Here is a 17,008-nt window from a genome sequence, read left to right as displayed (position 1 = left end):
TTGGAGTGATGCAGGATTCTCCTTATCCTCTGAATCTTTTGACGACTTCAGAGGAAGGCAGTTGATTTATCTCGGCTGCGAGGATGATCCCACCTCGATACCCTTAAGGGCCCTAGACACCGCGTGATAACATCAGTCATGTCACACTGTGAGAGATGGGACTTACACAATCTTGATATCATACAGTAGGATATCAGTTTTGTGACTACAATGACAAAGCTTTCGTTACTTTATTCAAAAATGCCACATGTAATTTTGCATTATTGTGTCTGAGGCTCAAAGATTTCACCAACAATTATCATGTTTGGTTTGGTGCAGCCCATAATCAAATCAAATCCACAGTGCGTGAAATGTGTCGTGGGCTTTAGCTTAATTAATTGAATTTAAAAGTTAATTTAGTCGCAAAACAAGTTTGGTTGTCTATAACGTACATATCATGTAAAGGTCGTACATGTAATCTCATTGTTTAGATTTTAATTAGTTTCACAGTCCCGCTGCCAAACTCAAGCTGTGGATGATGCTCTTCTCTGAGACAAAACATTGACAGTCTTTTTTGCTATGAACTGATGCTTGTCCATATAATCCCTCCCTGTTTACTAATATACACCGAATCGCCTAAAATACCACAAAATGCAGTTCCATCCATGCCATGAATCACATTTCTGAATCAATTTCACTAAATCATATTAAATGTGCCAAAAACGTTTCATGTAAACCTTATTTATTGTGTTATTGAACTTTTTGTATGATTTATTATATAATTTAATACAGTATGATCAGTTATTTCACTGTGTTCTATTTAATTGGGTTATTATAATGCAATGGATCAGAGTTTTTGCATTTGTAGGAAAAGTCTCATTGATCTGTTTCATATTCTTAAGCAAGCATGAACCATTTGTGAAAATCCAAAGAAAAGTGAGATGGCTATTTTGTTTGAATGTTCCACCAAGTTTCTGAGTGTGCTCTAAAGTCCAAGTTTGTTGAATCGAAGGGGTCATTTAACTTTTCTATATTTTTTTTGTGTGTGACACTCAGATTTTGCTCCCTGAGGGAATCCACAGAGAGAACAATAAGATGTATGAACAGGTGGAGATCCCCCCCAGCGAGGCCATGCCTATCGGCTTTGAAGAGAAGCCGATCTACATCTCTGAACTAGACGAGGTAGGAGCGTGTGTGTGTGTGTGTGTGTGTGTGTGTGTGTGTGTGTGTGTGTGTGTGTGTGTGTGTGTGTGTGTGTGTGTGTGTGTGTGTGTGTGTGTGTGTGTGTGTGTGTGTGTGTGTGTGTGTGTGTGTGCGTGCGCCTTGTGTCAGTGTGTGTGTTTGTGCGCCTTGTGTCAGTGTGTGTGTTTGTGCGCCTTGTGTCAGTGTGTGTGTTTGTGCGCCTTGTGTCAGTGTGTGTGTTTGTGCGCCTTGTGTCAGTGTGTGTGTTTGTGCGCCTTGTGTCAGTGTGTGTGTTTGTGCGCCTTGTGTCAGTGTGTGTGTTTGTGCGCCTTGTGTCAGTGTGTGTGTTTGTGCGCCTTGTGTCAGTGTGTGTGTTTGTGCGCCTTGTGTCAGTGTGTGTGTTCGTGCGCCTTGTGTCAGTATGTGTTAATTAAATTGATGTTTCTGACGTCAGAGAAGGTGAGTCTAAATGAGGAATAGGTCCTTCATGATTTGCAGCCTCAAAGGCAACAGTAGATGACACATTATTATGACACACTCTCCTTTTTCCTTTTTTAATTTGAAGCTGCATTTCATTATGAAACGATTGTAGTGCTGAGATCCATTGACAATAATTGTGGCAGAAGTAACCATTCACTTCAGAAATTGAAAAAGAGACTAAGATATGCGTCGCTATGATGTTGCCTGGCAACCAGAAGTGTCTTCACTGAATCCAAAATAATTCACTATACACTATTACCTACTCACTATCTAAAGAATTATACAAAGTGTATTGGAGTAGTACTTCCAGGCAAAGAAAAAACTATGTTGGACACAATTCTGATAATTTTCTCTGCACCATTGATTACATAACTGTTGTCGAATAAATAAGATGTTAAGATCAACATCAGTAAAAATTCAAAAAAGATAGATATATATATTATAATTGGAAACATATAGGCATATGTCCATATTGCTAAGGCTTGACTTAAATCATACATATACAATGTATATTACTATATATTACTGAAATTGTTTCCATCAGCACTTTGCATTGTAATTCATTACTACTTAACATATGCAGAACCCCTCCTGTCATTAAAATATTGTTAATCTGTGGAAGAAGGAACAGAATAACTGCTCGACAGGACAACTGATGTGTGCTACTTTTGCTACATTAGTAATTTGATGGACAAATTGACCTGCGACCAGACCTCCCCCTCTCCAGAGCTACAGTGGCCCCTATCACCAATATCCCCCGTGGAACTTTTGGCTGGGATCTCGATCGTGAGCGTCTTTATTTCTGGTTTTGGCTGGCAAATTGAATATCTTACTGCGTAGTCTCCGGACCATTTGGCTTCCACAGTTCAACAGTAAATTACATTGTCCACAGGGTCGCAAACAGAATCATCAGGCTGAAAAACAGGGTCATCGGCTCAGCACAGCCAAAGCTGTTGGCTTGGATTGTTGAGCTGGATCTCCAGTGTTGATGGCTGTCAAATTAAAATCAAACCCCTGAGTACAGATGCTCAGTTTTAGTTGGCATTAAAAAAACTCTTTCTTTATTAAAACACAAGCAGTACACAAACACCAGTGTCCGTTTCTGGACACGTTGCTGGGTTCCCTCGTTTAGACCATGATGCCTTGGCTCTTCAGCCACTGCACTCTGTTGACCTCCTGAGCTCCGGTACACATTGGAATTTAGCAAAACAGCTGTAGATCACAATATAATTTCAAATACTTTATAGAGAACCCCACCTCTGATCATTAATCTGTAGATTGTCTACATTTTTCTTTGTTATAAAAAAAGAATTGTAAAATTTCAAGTTGCTGCAATTCACAAGAATTTAAAAATGTGTCTCACTCCCAGGCTGTGGAGGTAAACTCGGGCAAATTAAACTTGCCACATTGACATTTATTGCTAAAGATAATAAATAAAACATAAGTCCATATTTAATATTTATGACATTGCAATGTAATTTGGTTTTGGCTCATGAATGAGTTTTAATCTAGCAGAGCTGCCAATGGCAAATACTGTACAAACAAAGCCAAGCTAACGTAAGCGATCTGGGTTTCTAGCCGTGTGGTGTGTAATGCATACACAATTAAGTTCACATTCACATGTTTATTACTGAACACTGACTATATGATAGGGAGGTGAGCGTTCTAAAGTTAAATGGACAATTACTCAGCCGAGTATAATTAGTACATGGCTTCTTGCTGCTCTCTCTCATTTATTTCTGCCATGATGGTATATGGTACTTTGTTTGTAGCCATTGGTTGTATAATACTTATAGTGTTGCTTTGTTGGATACTTCTCTACAGAGGGCATATAGTAATTTTCATATACTATACCAAATAGTGCACTATATAGCAAGAAGTTAATGGATTTGGAGATATCCAGGTCAAGAAATAGTGCCCTGCCCAGAACCTAACTCCCCATACAACAACAAATAATTCTATTTACATTTCTTAATGTTGAAATTATAATTGTTCAACTTAAACAAGTGAGAGACACATTAAATTTTGGACGGAGCTGTGCTATTTCAGTCTTTATGCTGAGCCGAGCGTCCAAATAAGAGAGTCAAACCAATTTTCAAATGAGCATGTTTACCAAAATGTTTAACTAGTCCTTTAAAGCTGAGAGGTAGCTTTCACAAAGGCCAGGATGCAATATATAAATATAATATAGTTTATAATATCCTTGGCAACATGTTGAGTTTCAGCCCACATTAGGTTCCTCTTGGCTCGCTCATCAGTCACAGCTTTTGGTCTTCAAGGCTGTCTTTTGTCTTGGGGGAATCAGAGCAGCCTTGCTGAAATGATATGCCTCCGTTCAAAGCACCTGGCCCAGCCATCACAGTCACCTCTGGCTTGTTTTAGTGATGTTCTTGCTTTTCATTTTTCTGCACAGTTCCAATTCTGTGATCTTGTTAGGCATTCTCAGTGGAAATATATGCTGCTATGTATGTTGGTCTTTGTTTTTAGTCTGTGTTGCTTACACATTTAGATGTTTCAGAGTTTGTGAATCCGACCTCGTGCTTTGTGGAGTTGTCCACGAGGAGCTTACTGTTTATCTAAACTGTTGCTGTTTTGTGTTCATGGAATTCACCTCGGTTTTGGACCTGTTAATGTAAAGATCTGTAATTTTGCATGTCATGTTGTATCTCAGACAACAAATTGCAAATTAATCATCTCTGACAGATTTCTTTTTTTATTGTTATTTATGTATAAGACTGCCATGTTTAAAAGTTAAACCCAAACTGATTCAAGGGTCTCACTGTGATTTAGACAAAGTGACTTCCAGGTTTGAGGTCTGATAAAACACTGTGACTCTAACTCAAGCAACTGATTACTTTCCCAGCTCTACATGTCATGACTACATTTTGAAAATACATCTGTATGAACAACAGGACTTGCCTGCATGTCTGCTATGTGGCCAGGTGAGCTGATGTGTATATATAGTCCACACCATCCTCCTCCTCACTGAAGTGTGGCCGCAATGGTCAGTGAGTGATGTTTCTTCTTAATAGAAGCGCTGTAGATCTCAGCCAACTGTCAGCTGGCACAATGACCCGTCAGTCTGACTGACACCTTGACTGAAAAAACCACACTCATGGTGCCTCCATTCCCGCTGGCCTCCAGCAGGCATTACCCAGCCACCACTGGGCTGTATTAGATGGCAGCGGGCAAAAAAAGCAGGGGCTCTCTCTGTTCCAGCCCTTGGGGAAGAGGTATGGCTGGAGGACAAAGTATACTCCAGCACAGAGTCCACACACACATCACCTACTCTGAAAGCCTCTGCTCGCATCCTGTCTGCCCACGTAGGCTCTGTAATCCATCATCACTAGTGAAGATGCAGCAGTGCAAAAGGTCACCACTTCTTCTCCGAATTTGGCCTTTTGTTTATGAAGGCCCTAAAATACGTTCCCCATAAACCTCAGAAGTATTTTGTCACACTTCAGGGAACTAGTGTTAACTGCTCATCTCACTTAACCTTCCTGTCACTCATGCTAATGGACATAATGATAAACAAGATTCAGCTGGAGTGACTGTGTGTATTTGTGTGTGGAACTGAGTGTAGATGATGGTGTGTGCATGTGCCTTGTGCCATGACAAATTGATAAAAGGATGGTTTAATCACATCTATGCTGTTGCTCATCGTTGTTTCCACAGTGTACGATACTGGCTCAGGTGTGTGTGTGTGTGTGTGTGTGTGTGTGCATGTATGTGCATACGTGTGTGTGTGTGTTTGCTTTGTGAGTGCTGAGGTCTCTTCAATGCCTGTCAAATTCAATCCTCATCAGAGTGGTCTTTGAGGATTTGACCATTCATCCTTCCGTCAGGCACAGAGATGATGTCCACAGAGACACTAAGAGTCAAATAGTGTTTAGTTTAATGAAAAGAAGTGTCTATCAGGGCCCGAGGACTAACTGCCTCCTCGGGACGGAAATGGGATTGGACTTTTTTATTTATTTATTTAATTGTATTATCTATTGCTTATAGCAAATGAAAAACTGGATAGAGTGCTGACTGTTGACTTCAAATGAGCATGTCTTGTTGTGCTATAGTTGCTATCTCTCACTGAGAGAGACTCTGCCCAGCCCTGGTCCCTCTATCCTCTCAGTCGTGGCTCGCCTACAGGAACTAACCTATATGTTGCACTGGTTAAACAAAGCACAGAGGGAAGAGGTGCACTGCATTTGCATCATCCAACCCAAGTCAAAATATCTGCTGTAAAAAAAATTCTCGATTATTATTTAGCCCTTCAACTCTGGTTGTACTTGGACAATTGTGATTGCAGCTGTATCCAAGGCACAGTGGTTAACCTGTGGATTAGGTCTCACATGAACATTCATGTACACTGGGTATCCATGTGCCAGTGTTAACAGGAGGCAGATGGTCTCCTCTGCAGTCAGTTGCAGAAAATACTACAAACACAGATAAGCAGACCAAGGATTTCTGTTTGAATTGGTGTTGATGATGGTGGAACTGTTTCTGACAGTAAGGGTTAGCAACGTCATCCATGTTGCATTTACCACGGGTAGTTGAACCTGATGGTGTTTGTTTTCTTGAGGGAAAAAGGTTCACCTGATACAGCCATGACAAATCTGAGAAGGATGTGTTGTGACTGGTGGGACCTGATCAGGAAGCAAACTCAGTTGTGCATCATTGTTTCCAAAAGTCTTTGTGTTTGGGTCTCAGAAACTCTGGACACCAGGTGTAACAGAGCAAATCTGATGTGTCATAAAACTAAAACTTATAAGTGTCGGTGTAAACTAACTTTAAAGCAAGCTTCTCTGTCTGTATATCTCGAGAACCGTTCATCATATTCACTTCATGGTCCGCAGGTGTATTACTGGGAACCAAATAAAACAGTTGTTTCATAGTTTGGTGCAGTTCAGAGACTCAACAGATTTAGTATTAATTGCTAAACTGCAGAGGTGGAGCGAGGCTGCATGTCGTGAGCACAGCCGGGATCAGAGCTTTACAGCAGCCATTTCACATGATGGGCTTAAAAAAAAACATTGATATGAAACTGGGTTTCACATTTCACCAGTGAAACTTTTACAATGGCGAATGACAGCATCTCGTTTTTACAGATAAGTCTTGCTCCGTTTCAAAATTCTTTGAATGGACCAAATTAATATATTTATTTCCTCAATATTAAGACACAACATTCAAATTTTTGACATTTTATATTTACTCTGACAGTTAAAAAAAAATTATACTGCAAGTAATGTGATTTGTACAGTTGGAAAAGATCTCCCTTCCATGCAGAGACATCATCAGCTAAAATAATGTTGTGCTTGACCTTAATTTGCAAACAATAAATTCAAATTTTCCCCCTATAATCAATTTATTACTGAGAGCCCAAGTTAACCACCCCAGTTTTAAATGAGATTCTGCTAAACCAAACCTTCTATATGTCATTGGAACAAGTGACCTTTGGAAAGATGAAATAATTTTCTGTTTGCAGAAAACCTTTTTGTACATTAAATATTATTTCTTAGTTGAAGCAGAGACCATACCTGTTCTGTCATTGTCTATATAGTGGTTGATGATGTTTCATCATTATTCACATGTGTTTTTTTCTGTTGAGGCTTTGAGGCAGACTGGCACATCCAAAATTAGACATTCAACAATAGCAACATTTTAAAACACAAAAAAAACTGTCATCCATAATTATTAAATTGTTAAACAATTACACCTCATATCCCTCACATTGGGACTCTAAGAAGCCGACATTTTGGCAATCCAGGATCAAGAGTGAGTTAAAAATCGCAGAAATCTTTGAGATAAATATAGGAATAAACAGTATTCAGGCATTACTGAATTCCTGGTCTAGCTTCTGCAAAGACTTAAACCTACACACATTCTCCAGGGCTCCATCTCTGTCTCCTGTTACTTTCTGAAAGACTTATCTCTTTTGGTCTCCTGCAGTTTCTCCAGAGCTCACCAGTAGTTTTCCCTAAATCTTTGAAACACCCTGTGTAACTGATATAGATTGATATGCAGCGTCTTCTGCTGAGCAATGTGAGAGCCTCAGTCAAGCAGTGGCTCTATTCATTACCTTAAGCCTGGGCAACTCTGGAACAAAGTGCCTCACTACTCGTAAGTGCCGACGCACAATGCCTAATAAGTCTTTATGTGCTATTAGGAAGGCTTTGAAAGGCAGGCTGAAAAGTCTGAGGCCCCCACCCCCCTTCCAGTTCACACTGTGTGCAGATTGTCATTTATTGAAAGCTGTAATGGGAGACAAGTCTGCACAAGACTCTGCATCTTTAATAGCTCTGTAAAACATTAAAAATGGGGAATTTATTAGAATGCTCTTTAACTAATGAATCAGGGTCTAGGTGCCTCACACTTAGCACTGTGGTAAAAGCCTTCCTAATTTATCTGAATAAATGTTATTTAGTGTGTTGTGAGTGAGAGAAGTTGCCACTCTTTAGCACTGATTGACCAAAACCTGTACAGAAACATACACTGTACATTGCTGATGTGCCTCATAATACTAACCGCAGAATGGACACACACTCAAATATAGAGAGAAGCGTTGACAGCACACACAAGCAAACTAGTAATTGATAGGAATCCGGTCAAGCTGCTAATGCGTTTTCTTAGAAATAACGGTTCCCTCAGGGAAAGGGTCTGTAGAGGGAAAGGATTAAGGAACACAGAAAGCTTTGCTCTTCAGCTGCTACAGGAGAGCCATAGTTGAGCGTGGGTGGGTTAAAAGACATAAGTAATGAGTGGCTCTTCCCTCCCAATTTCTTCTGTATATCTTTCTACTGCTTGGCACTTAAAACTTTCTTATTGAAGGATTTCCTCATTCAGACAGTTACGGTGAAAAAAACTGTAATTTGTGCAAAGTGCAACACTTTTTTAGTCATCAAATAATGGCAGTAATTAATAGCTAGCACAGATTACTAAAGGAGGATCCCTCATAAAAGACTGGTAAAACATCGAGGGAGGTGAGATTACCTGTACTAAAAAAGGCTTTTCCGGTGAATTAAACATAATAAATAATATTTCAACAATATGAAACAAGAGTGTCATGTCATACTCACGATTCAGCTGCTGAAACATTGATGTTTTTTTTCAGCTTCTTTTACTTTTTGCGATCAATGGCAATGCTACTCAACATTTATGGCAGAATAATTTTATTTAAAAAAATTTCAATCAACATTTGTAATGAATTATTGTGAAATTCATCTCTGACCTTCCTCATTAACAAGGTTTTTGCCTCAAGAACTGCAACTCGTCTGACATGTTTTTTGTTTCGCACTGTTCAATGAGTAGCACGGAGTAGCAGTGAAAGAGCGGAGAATAACTGAGATACATAAAAACACATATAGACACTGCTGATCTCCGGCAATTTTCATGCGCAACAGTTGGAGAGATCAAATTTCCTCCACCATTCTACCATTCTGATGAGTCTGAACAAGAACCGTGTCTGTATATATCTGTTAGTCTTTCGCTCTTTCACTGCTACTCCTTTCCTCCAAGGTCGATGGTCTGGCACTGTCACCCCTGCACACAAGGCAGTCACAGTCTAGACCAGGGGTCTTCAACGTTTTTCAGGCCAAGGACCCCCAAACTGATGGAGAGATGGAGCAGGGACCCCCTACTATATATATTGTATAAAATAGTGTTTTATATTAAACTTGGCCTAGTGCCATGTATAAACATAGCTACCCTGTTATTGTGCATTCAATACTAAGCTATTCAAATAATACACAGGTTCATATATGTTTTTATTATTGTGTGTCGCTGAATGTGTGCATTGCTGACTGAAAGATAACGTCTTCTGCCTCCATTTATCCGTTCACTACATTATGTTGGATTCATGTTAATGTGTATTTAAAGACATTTTAATTTGTGGGAAAAAAATTGGTTGGAAAAAACAAATTTAAATTAAAAAAATATAAAAAATTATCTAATCAACCAAAAATTCCGCGACCCCCCTCCAGTACCTCCGCGGACCCCCTGTTGAAGACCTCTGGTCTAGACTATTCTCATTTTTGGTTTCTTGATGGTGAAATGAGCTACCAATTGTTATCAGAGCAGGGGTATCCCTCTGTATATCCAAGAAGCTCTTGGAGACTCATGTTTACTGAGAACACCTCCTCTCCTAACAACTGAAACACCCTAACCTGCCTAACTAGCACTTTAGTTACACTTCTCTACCTCATCTCCAACACTTTCTTTTATTGAACAGATGTAGCACTTCAAAGTAACTCTACTCCTGCTGTCCTGGAGATTTAGTGTTGTCTTTTATTAGTTGCTTTGGATTAGATGAGTAAATGTAGATATGATGTAAATGCACTCAATTGACTCTTTGTAACATGATTGGCTCATTAGATATCTGGATTAACAAGTAAATTAAAAAAGATGTACATAATAAAGAGCCTACTGAATGACAATTTAATTATCTGTGCCCTTGTTGCCTGGGCTGCTCTTGTTGTAACTTGTTGATTCTGTGTGTTACGGTCCATATAAAATGCTGTTTATTTTCTACTTTGCCAAATTGTAAGTGTGTTTAGCCACTATGAACACTTCCTCAAGCTGTTTGACATCGATTGTTCACCAGGAATCAAAAGGCATAAACCCCTTGAGCTGCTGTCAAGGTTTTGATAGCAGTGTTGAGATTAAGCTGAGATATAATTGTTTCAAATAAAGGTCTCTACAGTTGAGATAAACAAAGGCTACAGTCAGAGAATGCAATGCTTGAGCCAGGATGGACTGCAGCCTTTTTTATGATCATAAAATAATCATTTAAAGTGTTACCCATCACTTTTTGGAACCCTTTTTGTCTTACTCATCCATACAAATTAGATAGGTTGATGTTCTCAAGCATGTGATAAAGATGCAGTGAGAGGTGGCAAATGAAGGTCTACTGGATAATGAAGTTAGACCTGATTTGCCCCTTCCGACAATCGTGGGGGTGTTCCTGACTGGAGGTCAGTTGGTACCTATTATTTGCCCAAATAATCCTGAAGTGTGAGGGGTTTATAAATATAATCTAAATGCTACAGATTGAGTTGAAGCCTCCTCAATCTTGAATCGTGACTATCAAACATGTTTGGCTATAGCAGGTTTCTGTCTGAGCCGATTTTCGTAAATATCAATGAGAGAGCTGACCGGGAAGCGTCACCAACCAGATGTTGTGTACTTGTTCAGTTGCAACTAAAAACAATACATTTCCAACTCGCCTCCAGCTTGCACTGCAAAAATGATGAGCCAATTGTGCATTCTTAGCCCTGTTTTCATCCATTGTTTATTTTTCTGTAGTGTGTTTGCTGCTAGATAAAAAACACAACATTGGTCCCCCGCCATGTTTGTTCTTCTCCTGAAGTCATGTTCAATCACATGTGTTTTCCACACTCCTGTGCGTAATTATTATTTGTTATGCACCTAAAGGTTGTTCGCCAACCGTCATGAAAAACTGAAGAAGAACAATCTCGTGAGTTTCTGTGAAATTCCAAAATCTGGTAAATCTGTCATTATGTCTCTGTGGCGTCCCACATTTTTAAAAATTGGTAAAGAGTTGAAAATCCTGTAGAGTGCAGCAGGCGTAATACTTTCTCACCTGATGGTAACAGTTGTGCAGGCCTGGTGCTGTTGTCGTTCTGAATTTGTCTGCCATCACCACTCCCACTCACCAGCCTTTGATTCTCCTGTCTGTTGATAGCTTACCCTCTCCTTTCCTGTGCAGGAAGTAGCTAGTGTTTGAGCACACGTTTGCACAGATGAGGCAGAACTGAACAGCCCTCCATCCATAATTAATCCACCTTGATTGCATTTCCTAATCCAGTTTTGATGTGGTTCCCCCACAGCACACACATGTGGCTCTGTGTGTTTGCTTCGATTAAGCCATGAGTCTTCAAGGCCTCTTTGAAGGATTCAATGGTTCAAGGCTTTTAAAATCTGCTCTGATAAGTGGCAGCAATATCAAATGGCACAAAAATACGTCATCTTTTGTGTATTGTATTTCTTTCAGTCTATAATTAAATTAGACTTATTCAGCCGTATCTTTCACCAGGTCCAAAGTGGCACCAAGCAGTGTTGAGCAGGACTCAAGTGTCTTTACTAGTTTCAGACCAACGTAGTTTGCATTTTATCATCCAGCGTCTACTTTGTTTGAATAGCAATTAGCAACTTGTGCCCAACTGTGCATCCATGGGCGTGTTGGTCTTAAAATGAGGTTGGTCACTCACATTGTTGGTTTGAGCATGAGCTGCAGAAAAGAGTTGTCTAAGTCTGCCATCATTATATCAATCCACTATAAGCTGCAAGTAGTCCTGTCTTTTTAAGACAATGTTACTGATTAGTTGTGATTGAACCTACTAATTGTACAACCCTTTAATTGGAAAACTTATGTTTTACCATGGGCCTTTCAAATTGTTTTTCAAGTGGCAAAATCTATGTAGGGATTTTTCATTGGTCACTATACGTAATTTTAGGTTTTATCCCATAGAAAACTAATATCAAAGTCCTTAACTGATGGAATCCTATTACTTTAATATTAAGATTAAATTATATAAAGAAAATCTAACTAATCAGAATTTGATAAAAGTCTGCTGTCTTGCAGCAGTAATTTGTGGACCTGCAGTAAGATTAGTTACCAGTGTTTGTATTCAGATTCAAATCAATCTTTCCAAACAAGTGAAATGACTATTTAATGACCTGTGGGATGATCAGATGTTTTAGGCTGAATAATTTTATTCCTCTAAAACACAACATTTGAATGTATTATAAGATTTCAAAAATGCCAAAGTGCTTGCTCATTATGGGAACAGTTTTTTAGGCTCTTGATCTTATATGTAAAGTGCCTTGAGATTAGGTATATTATGATTTGGCGCTAAACAAATAAAATTGAATTGAAAAATGTCCCTATTGTATTTATTCCAACAATTGATTTTATAAATATCATATTCATGATATGAACGGCGACTCCCTGAGCTCCCAATTTAGTTCTTAGGTGAGACATGGGGCCATTGACTAAATTCATGCAAGACTGGAGTCTTTTGAATCATGTAAAAAGTGGACTTTGAAATTTACTTATATGTTGAATATATCAAAAAATCCATGTAGGACTAATTAAATACTATTTTTAACCAGGAACAAGCTAAGTTTTAGAATCAAACATTAAGCCTGAAAAAACGATTCGCTTTTTTTTCCTGAAATCTGATTTGAGTATTTAGTTTAATAAGTTAGAGCCATGATTATAGGTATATATTACACTAACAATGGCTTAATTAGCTGTTGTTCATTAAGGTGTTAGTACACAAGATGGCAAGTACAAAATTAAACTCTTGGTTGCTGCATAATATATCTGCTACCATGTGATTGTTTCTGAACTAGATTTGCTAAACCATTTTTTATTTGTTTAGAAAGAAACTTGACTGTATTATCATTTTAAAAGTTCAGAGGCAGGACCACCATGATGCAAAGATACGAAACACTTTGTCCTGTCAGTGAGATACCTGAACTAATAGGGACAATTATGTATGATGTCACTCAATGGAAGTTTGTCATTAGTGCAGAAGGGGACAACTATGTGTCATTTATAAAAAATGATGTTGCCTCTGAATCTTGTGCTGTTATTAAGTCTGCCAAGGACATTATAATTTCACTGCTGCTTTTTTGTCAGCAGGATTACTCAAGAACTACCAAATGAATTTCCATGAAATGTTGTTGAGGGGTGGGGCGTGACTCGAAGAAGAACACATTGAATTTTCAAGCACCTGTTTTATTATTTTATTTTTTTCATTGCAAGATATAATTTTTTAGTCTTGGAGATATTTATTATCCAAGCACTTTAGTTTTAATATTTAAGAAAAATGTAGGCATCCAATAATGTAAAGTACACTACAAACATATTTTTTGGCAAATTAAAGAAAACCAGTGGCGTAAACATGTGGCACATGTACAGGCCTGGAGTTTATTGACAATCAACAATTATATTTTATTATTTTCAATGGACCATAATGTGATTTTAGTCATTATTAATGTCTCTTTAATTAAAATATGAATAAATAGGGGTATGTTGTTGCTGTCGGGAGTGAGATGCAGGGTGGGCGGTCCCCTGTGTGTTCAAGGTTTGGGGGCTCATAGGGCTTTCATTGCTTCCTCAGCAGGTGCTTATGGAAGGAGTGATGGATTACCTCACTTTTTGCTATCTCCATTTTACTCCCAGCTCCGCCTCCCCCTTCTTTGTGCCCTCTCCCCCTTTCTCCCTGCTGCTTCAGTTGAAAATGAATAGGCCTCCTGTTTGCTGCATCCGCAGCTCACTTTGTCAAACTCCACTGTGCATCTGGTAAGGAAGGTATGGGTGTATGTATGTATGTGTGTGTGTGTGTGTTTGTGAGTGTGTGTGCGCTCAGTGTGCACATGGATTGGCCCTGGGATTTACAGTGTGTGTGTGCGTTTGTTAGTCTGTTTGTGGGTGTGTGTTTGGCCAGGTCATCTAGTGCTCTGCATGCAGGCTTGGAGCTGGATGATAAGCTGTTTGCAAAAACTAGCAATTAAAAGTTGATCAGGCTGTCAATTCAAATGGAATGAAATGGAACCAGAAAGTAATTAAAGGATGGCATGAAAATGACAACAATTATATCTCTTAGCTTCCCATTACTGATGCACAGAGGAATTTAATTAGTTTAGGAGTCTGTATAGTGACTCTTACAGTAAACACACAATAATACAAAATAGCAGCCACCACAAAAAATAAATACAATTAATAGTGGTTGCTTCTAGTATATACACAGACTGGCTAACTCTGTATCACTTTTACACCTACGAATAGAGGCTGATGATATGTACAACACTGGTATTTAGTTATTGCTGTTGATTCATTAGTGCAATCTATGTGGGTCCAATTAGTGTGTTTTAGTGGCTGGTGGATTGGCGGGATATTCCCTATCCTCCCAGTTTGCCCATATGGCCGTAGGCTGTGTATCTGCTGTGTTAATGAGCCTGTCAGTTTCCATCCCACTCAGGGTTGGTCCAAGATGGGCACCTTATGCACACACTATGTACTGCTGAGAAAGACTGCTTACACTCGCTCACTCTATGCATGCCATGATGCAGAAATATTAATTTGTCTTCTCATGTAGAGCCAGAGATTGTTCATTGCCAAAGTATCTTCATAGTCCCAAAACTCCTGTGTAGCATGACAGAGTCCTGCTGCAGCCACGTGGGTGATAGAGACTGGTTCCACCCCAGAGTCAAACAGCTGCTCATATTATGAACTATTTAACCCTGCTCCTGAAAGGTTGACCACAGACGTGTATGGTCACATATTAGCCAGCTGAGCTTTCATGTTTTAAATGCTGGGGATACATTTGGTTCAATGCATTGAAATTGATTTTGAATAAAGCGGCAAGATAGTAGTAATAGTTGGTCAAGGTTTTGTTTTGGTGGTTTTGATTTTACATAAAGCTTTAAACACAAAGTCCTGTATCTGGGGAAAAGAGGAGCAATGTGCCTGTTGGCTCTGGAATTGTTTTCTCTGAATTTCTGTTTCATAAAATCTTCTCAACTCATGTCATCTTCGTTTGACTTAGCATCTTTGCCTGAGGTCAGTTTGATTTCCATGCTCACAATCTGCCCTCTCTTTGTATGATTTAATGGTCACTGACGGATGTGGTTTAAGTTGATTGTTAAACAGCATAACAGCTTGAGATATGAATGTGGTTGTTTCAGATGAATCCAGTGTATTGATACTCATTGTCAAGGACTGCAAGGACGGCTATAAGGCTGAACAAAATTCCCAAAAGAAAAAAAATGATATTGTAGTTGGTTAGTTTATTAGTTTTATTGGGAGTGGTTACTTTTTGTATTTCACCCCCCACAAAAAAAACAATGATAGTGATTATGCTGCGATATTTGCGGGGGTACATGCTCATCTCTGTAGCACTATCAACATATTTCAGTTCATGCAATTTAGATATTCAACCACATAAAAAACCAATCCACTTTAAAAAAATAAAAATGTAAAAAGTGACCTGCTGTAGTCGATCAGGAGCAAGTAAGGATATGCTGCTGTACTCAGTAGTCAAACCCTGAAGCTACCACTGCTGCACAAAGAGCTGTTCACCTGTTTATGTAAAATTAGGCAAAGCTCGACTCAGTACAAAGAACCCTGAACTAGACGATCCGTTGTCGTTGCTGTGATTCACAACTTCACTTACGTCGATGTTTCCCAGCCGCTGCTACAGAGTGCTGGTCGCCTGTTCAATCCATATTGAGCCTTCCTCTTGCCCTTGACAATACACACACACCAAGTGTGAAGGTGATAAGATTAACGGTTCTTGAAATTTGTAAGCCACAGACAGACAGAAATTTCTGGAGTTATTAGATCCATTAATATTTGATTGTGAAATGAAAAATTAGTTTTGAAATAAGGAGAGTTCGAAAAGTTGCAGGCAATGGTGGCAGCAGGTTGGGGCTTGGGTAACACAGTTCTGTTGTCCTGTATCTACATACAGGTTTGTGAGTGTATTGAGTTTTCTATCTAGCTTTAGAATTGTTACAGCCCTACTCTCTAATGTTTGCTCTCAAATAACAAAAACGGACAAAATATTTATTTAATATAAGGTTGTTATAGACATTAAACTCACCAATGCATTTCAAGACGTTTGGAAAATGGCGGTATTACCACATCAATAAGAAAATTGGATATAAACTAACAAGACAGGTTTCAAGCATTTATACTTTGTATTCATGTGCCCTGATTCCAGGATAGCAGTGATTCATTTGGTGTGTGTAGTAATGTTCTTAGGGGGAAAATATTGTTTTCTGCTGCCAGTGGACATTGTTAAAAAGCTTTAAGTGCAATGCCACTAATGATCTGTTTCTATTCGTAAAAAAATGGTGAGAAACAGTGAAGGACATGCGAATTCATTAAAAGAGTAACTGACGCAAATGGTATTTTTCGACTCTGATAATTACCTTGATTTTGCTGTTAGTTTCTTGTTTGATTTGCATCAGTTTGAATATTCAAAACACATGCTGATGAAGTCCCTACTTTTATAAAAAAAACTGAAAATAATAGGCCCCACTTCCTTCCATCACATAGGGAGAGCACCTTGGGGTTAGTGGAAGCCTGGACGGAATTAGCACAGTTTTACCTGGAGGTTCCCTGGCAGCTGATACTCTTGATGAGCGTGGTTTCGGCAAAGCAGTTTGTCCTATACGTTAACAGCTGCATAATGCCCATTGTAGTACAGTAACAGACATCACACACCACAGACGAGGCTTGGCAGGCACAGCTGGATCTCCAATTGGAAGACGTGTGTGCATACATTAACATAACAATAAAGCCAGAGAGGTTTTAAGGAGAGAATAAAAAAACACTGAAGAT

At 39.0% G+C, this 17,008-nt stretch overlaps 1 protein-coding gene across 3 annotated transcripts in view; it reads left to right on the top strand.

Moving 5' to 3' along the window:
• Window positions 1-17,008, top strand: part of ascc3 (activating signal cointegrator 1 complex subunit 3) — a 129,936-nt gene that overhangs the window by 30,479 nt on the left and 82,449 nt on the right. For all 3 annotated transcript variants that reach the window (XM_034611351.1, XM_034611354.1, XM_034611352.1), the window contains exon 8: window positions 1,036-1,161. In XM_034611351.1, the coding sequence (XP_034467242.1) occupies window positions 1,036-1,161 (126 nt within the window). The remainder of the gene's footprint in view (window positions 1-1,035; window positions 1,162-17,008) is intronic.

The sequence above is a fragment of the Hippoglossus hippoglossus genome, chromosome 16, assembly GCF_009819705.1.
Source record: "Hippoglossus hippoglossus isolate fHipHip1 chromosome 16, fHipHip1.pri, whole genome shotgun sequence".
NCBI classification, from domain to species: domain Eukaryota; kingdom Metazoa; phylum Chordata; class Actinopteri; order Pleuronectiformes; family Pleuronectidae; genus Hippoglossus; species Hippoglossus hippoglossus.
The sequence above is the reverse complement of the archived record's forward strand: the minus strand, read 5'-3'. Positions and strand labels throughout refer to the sequence as shown.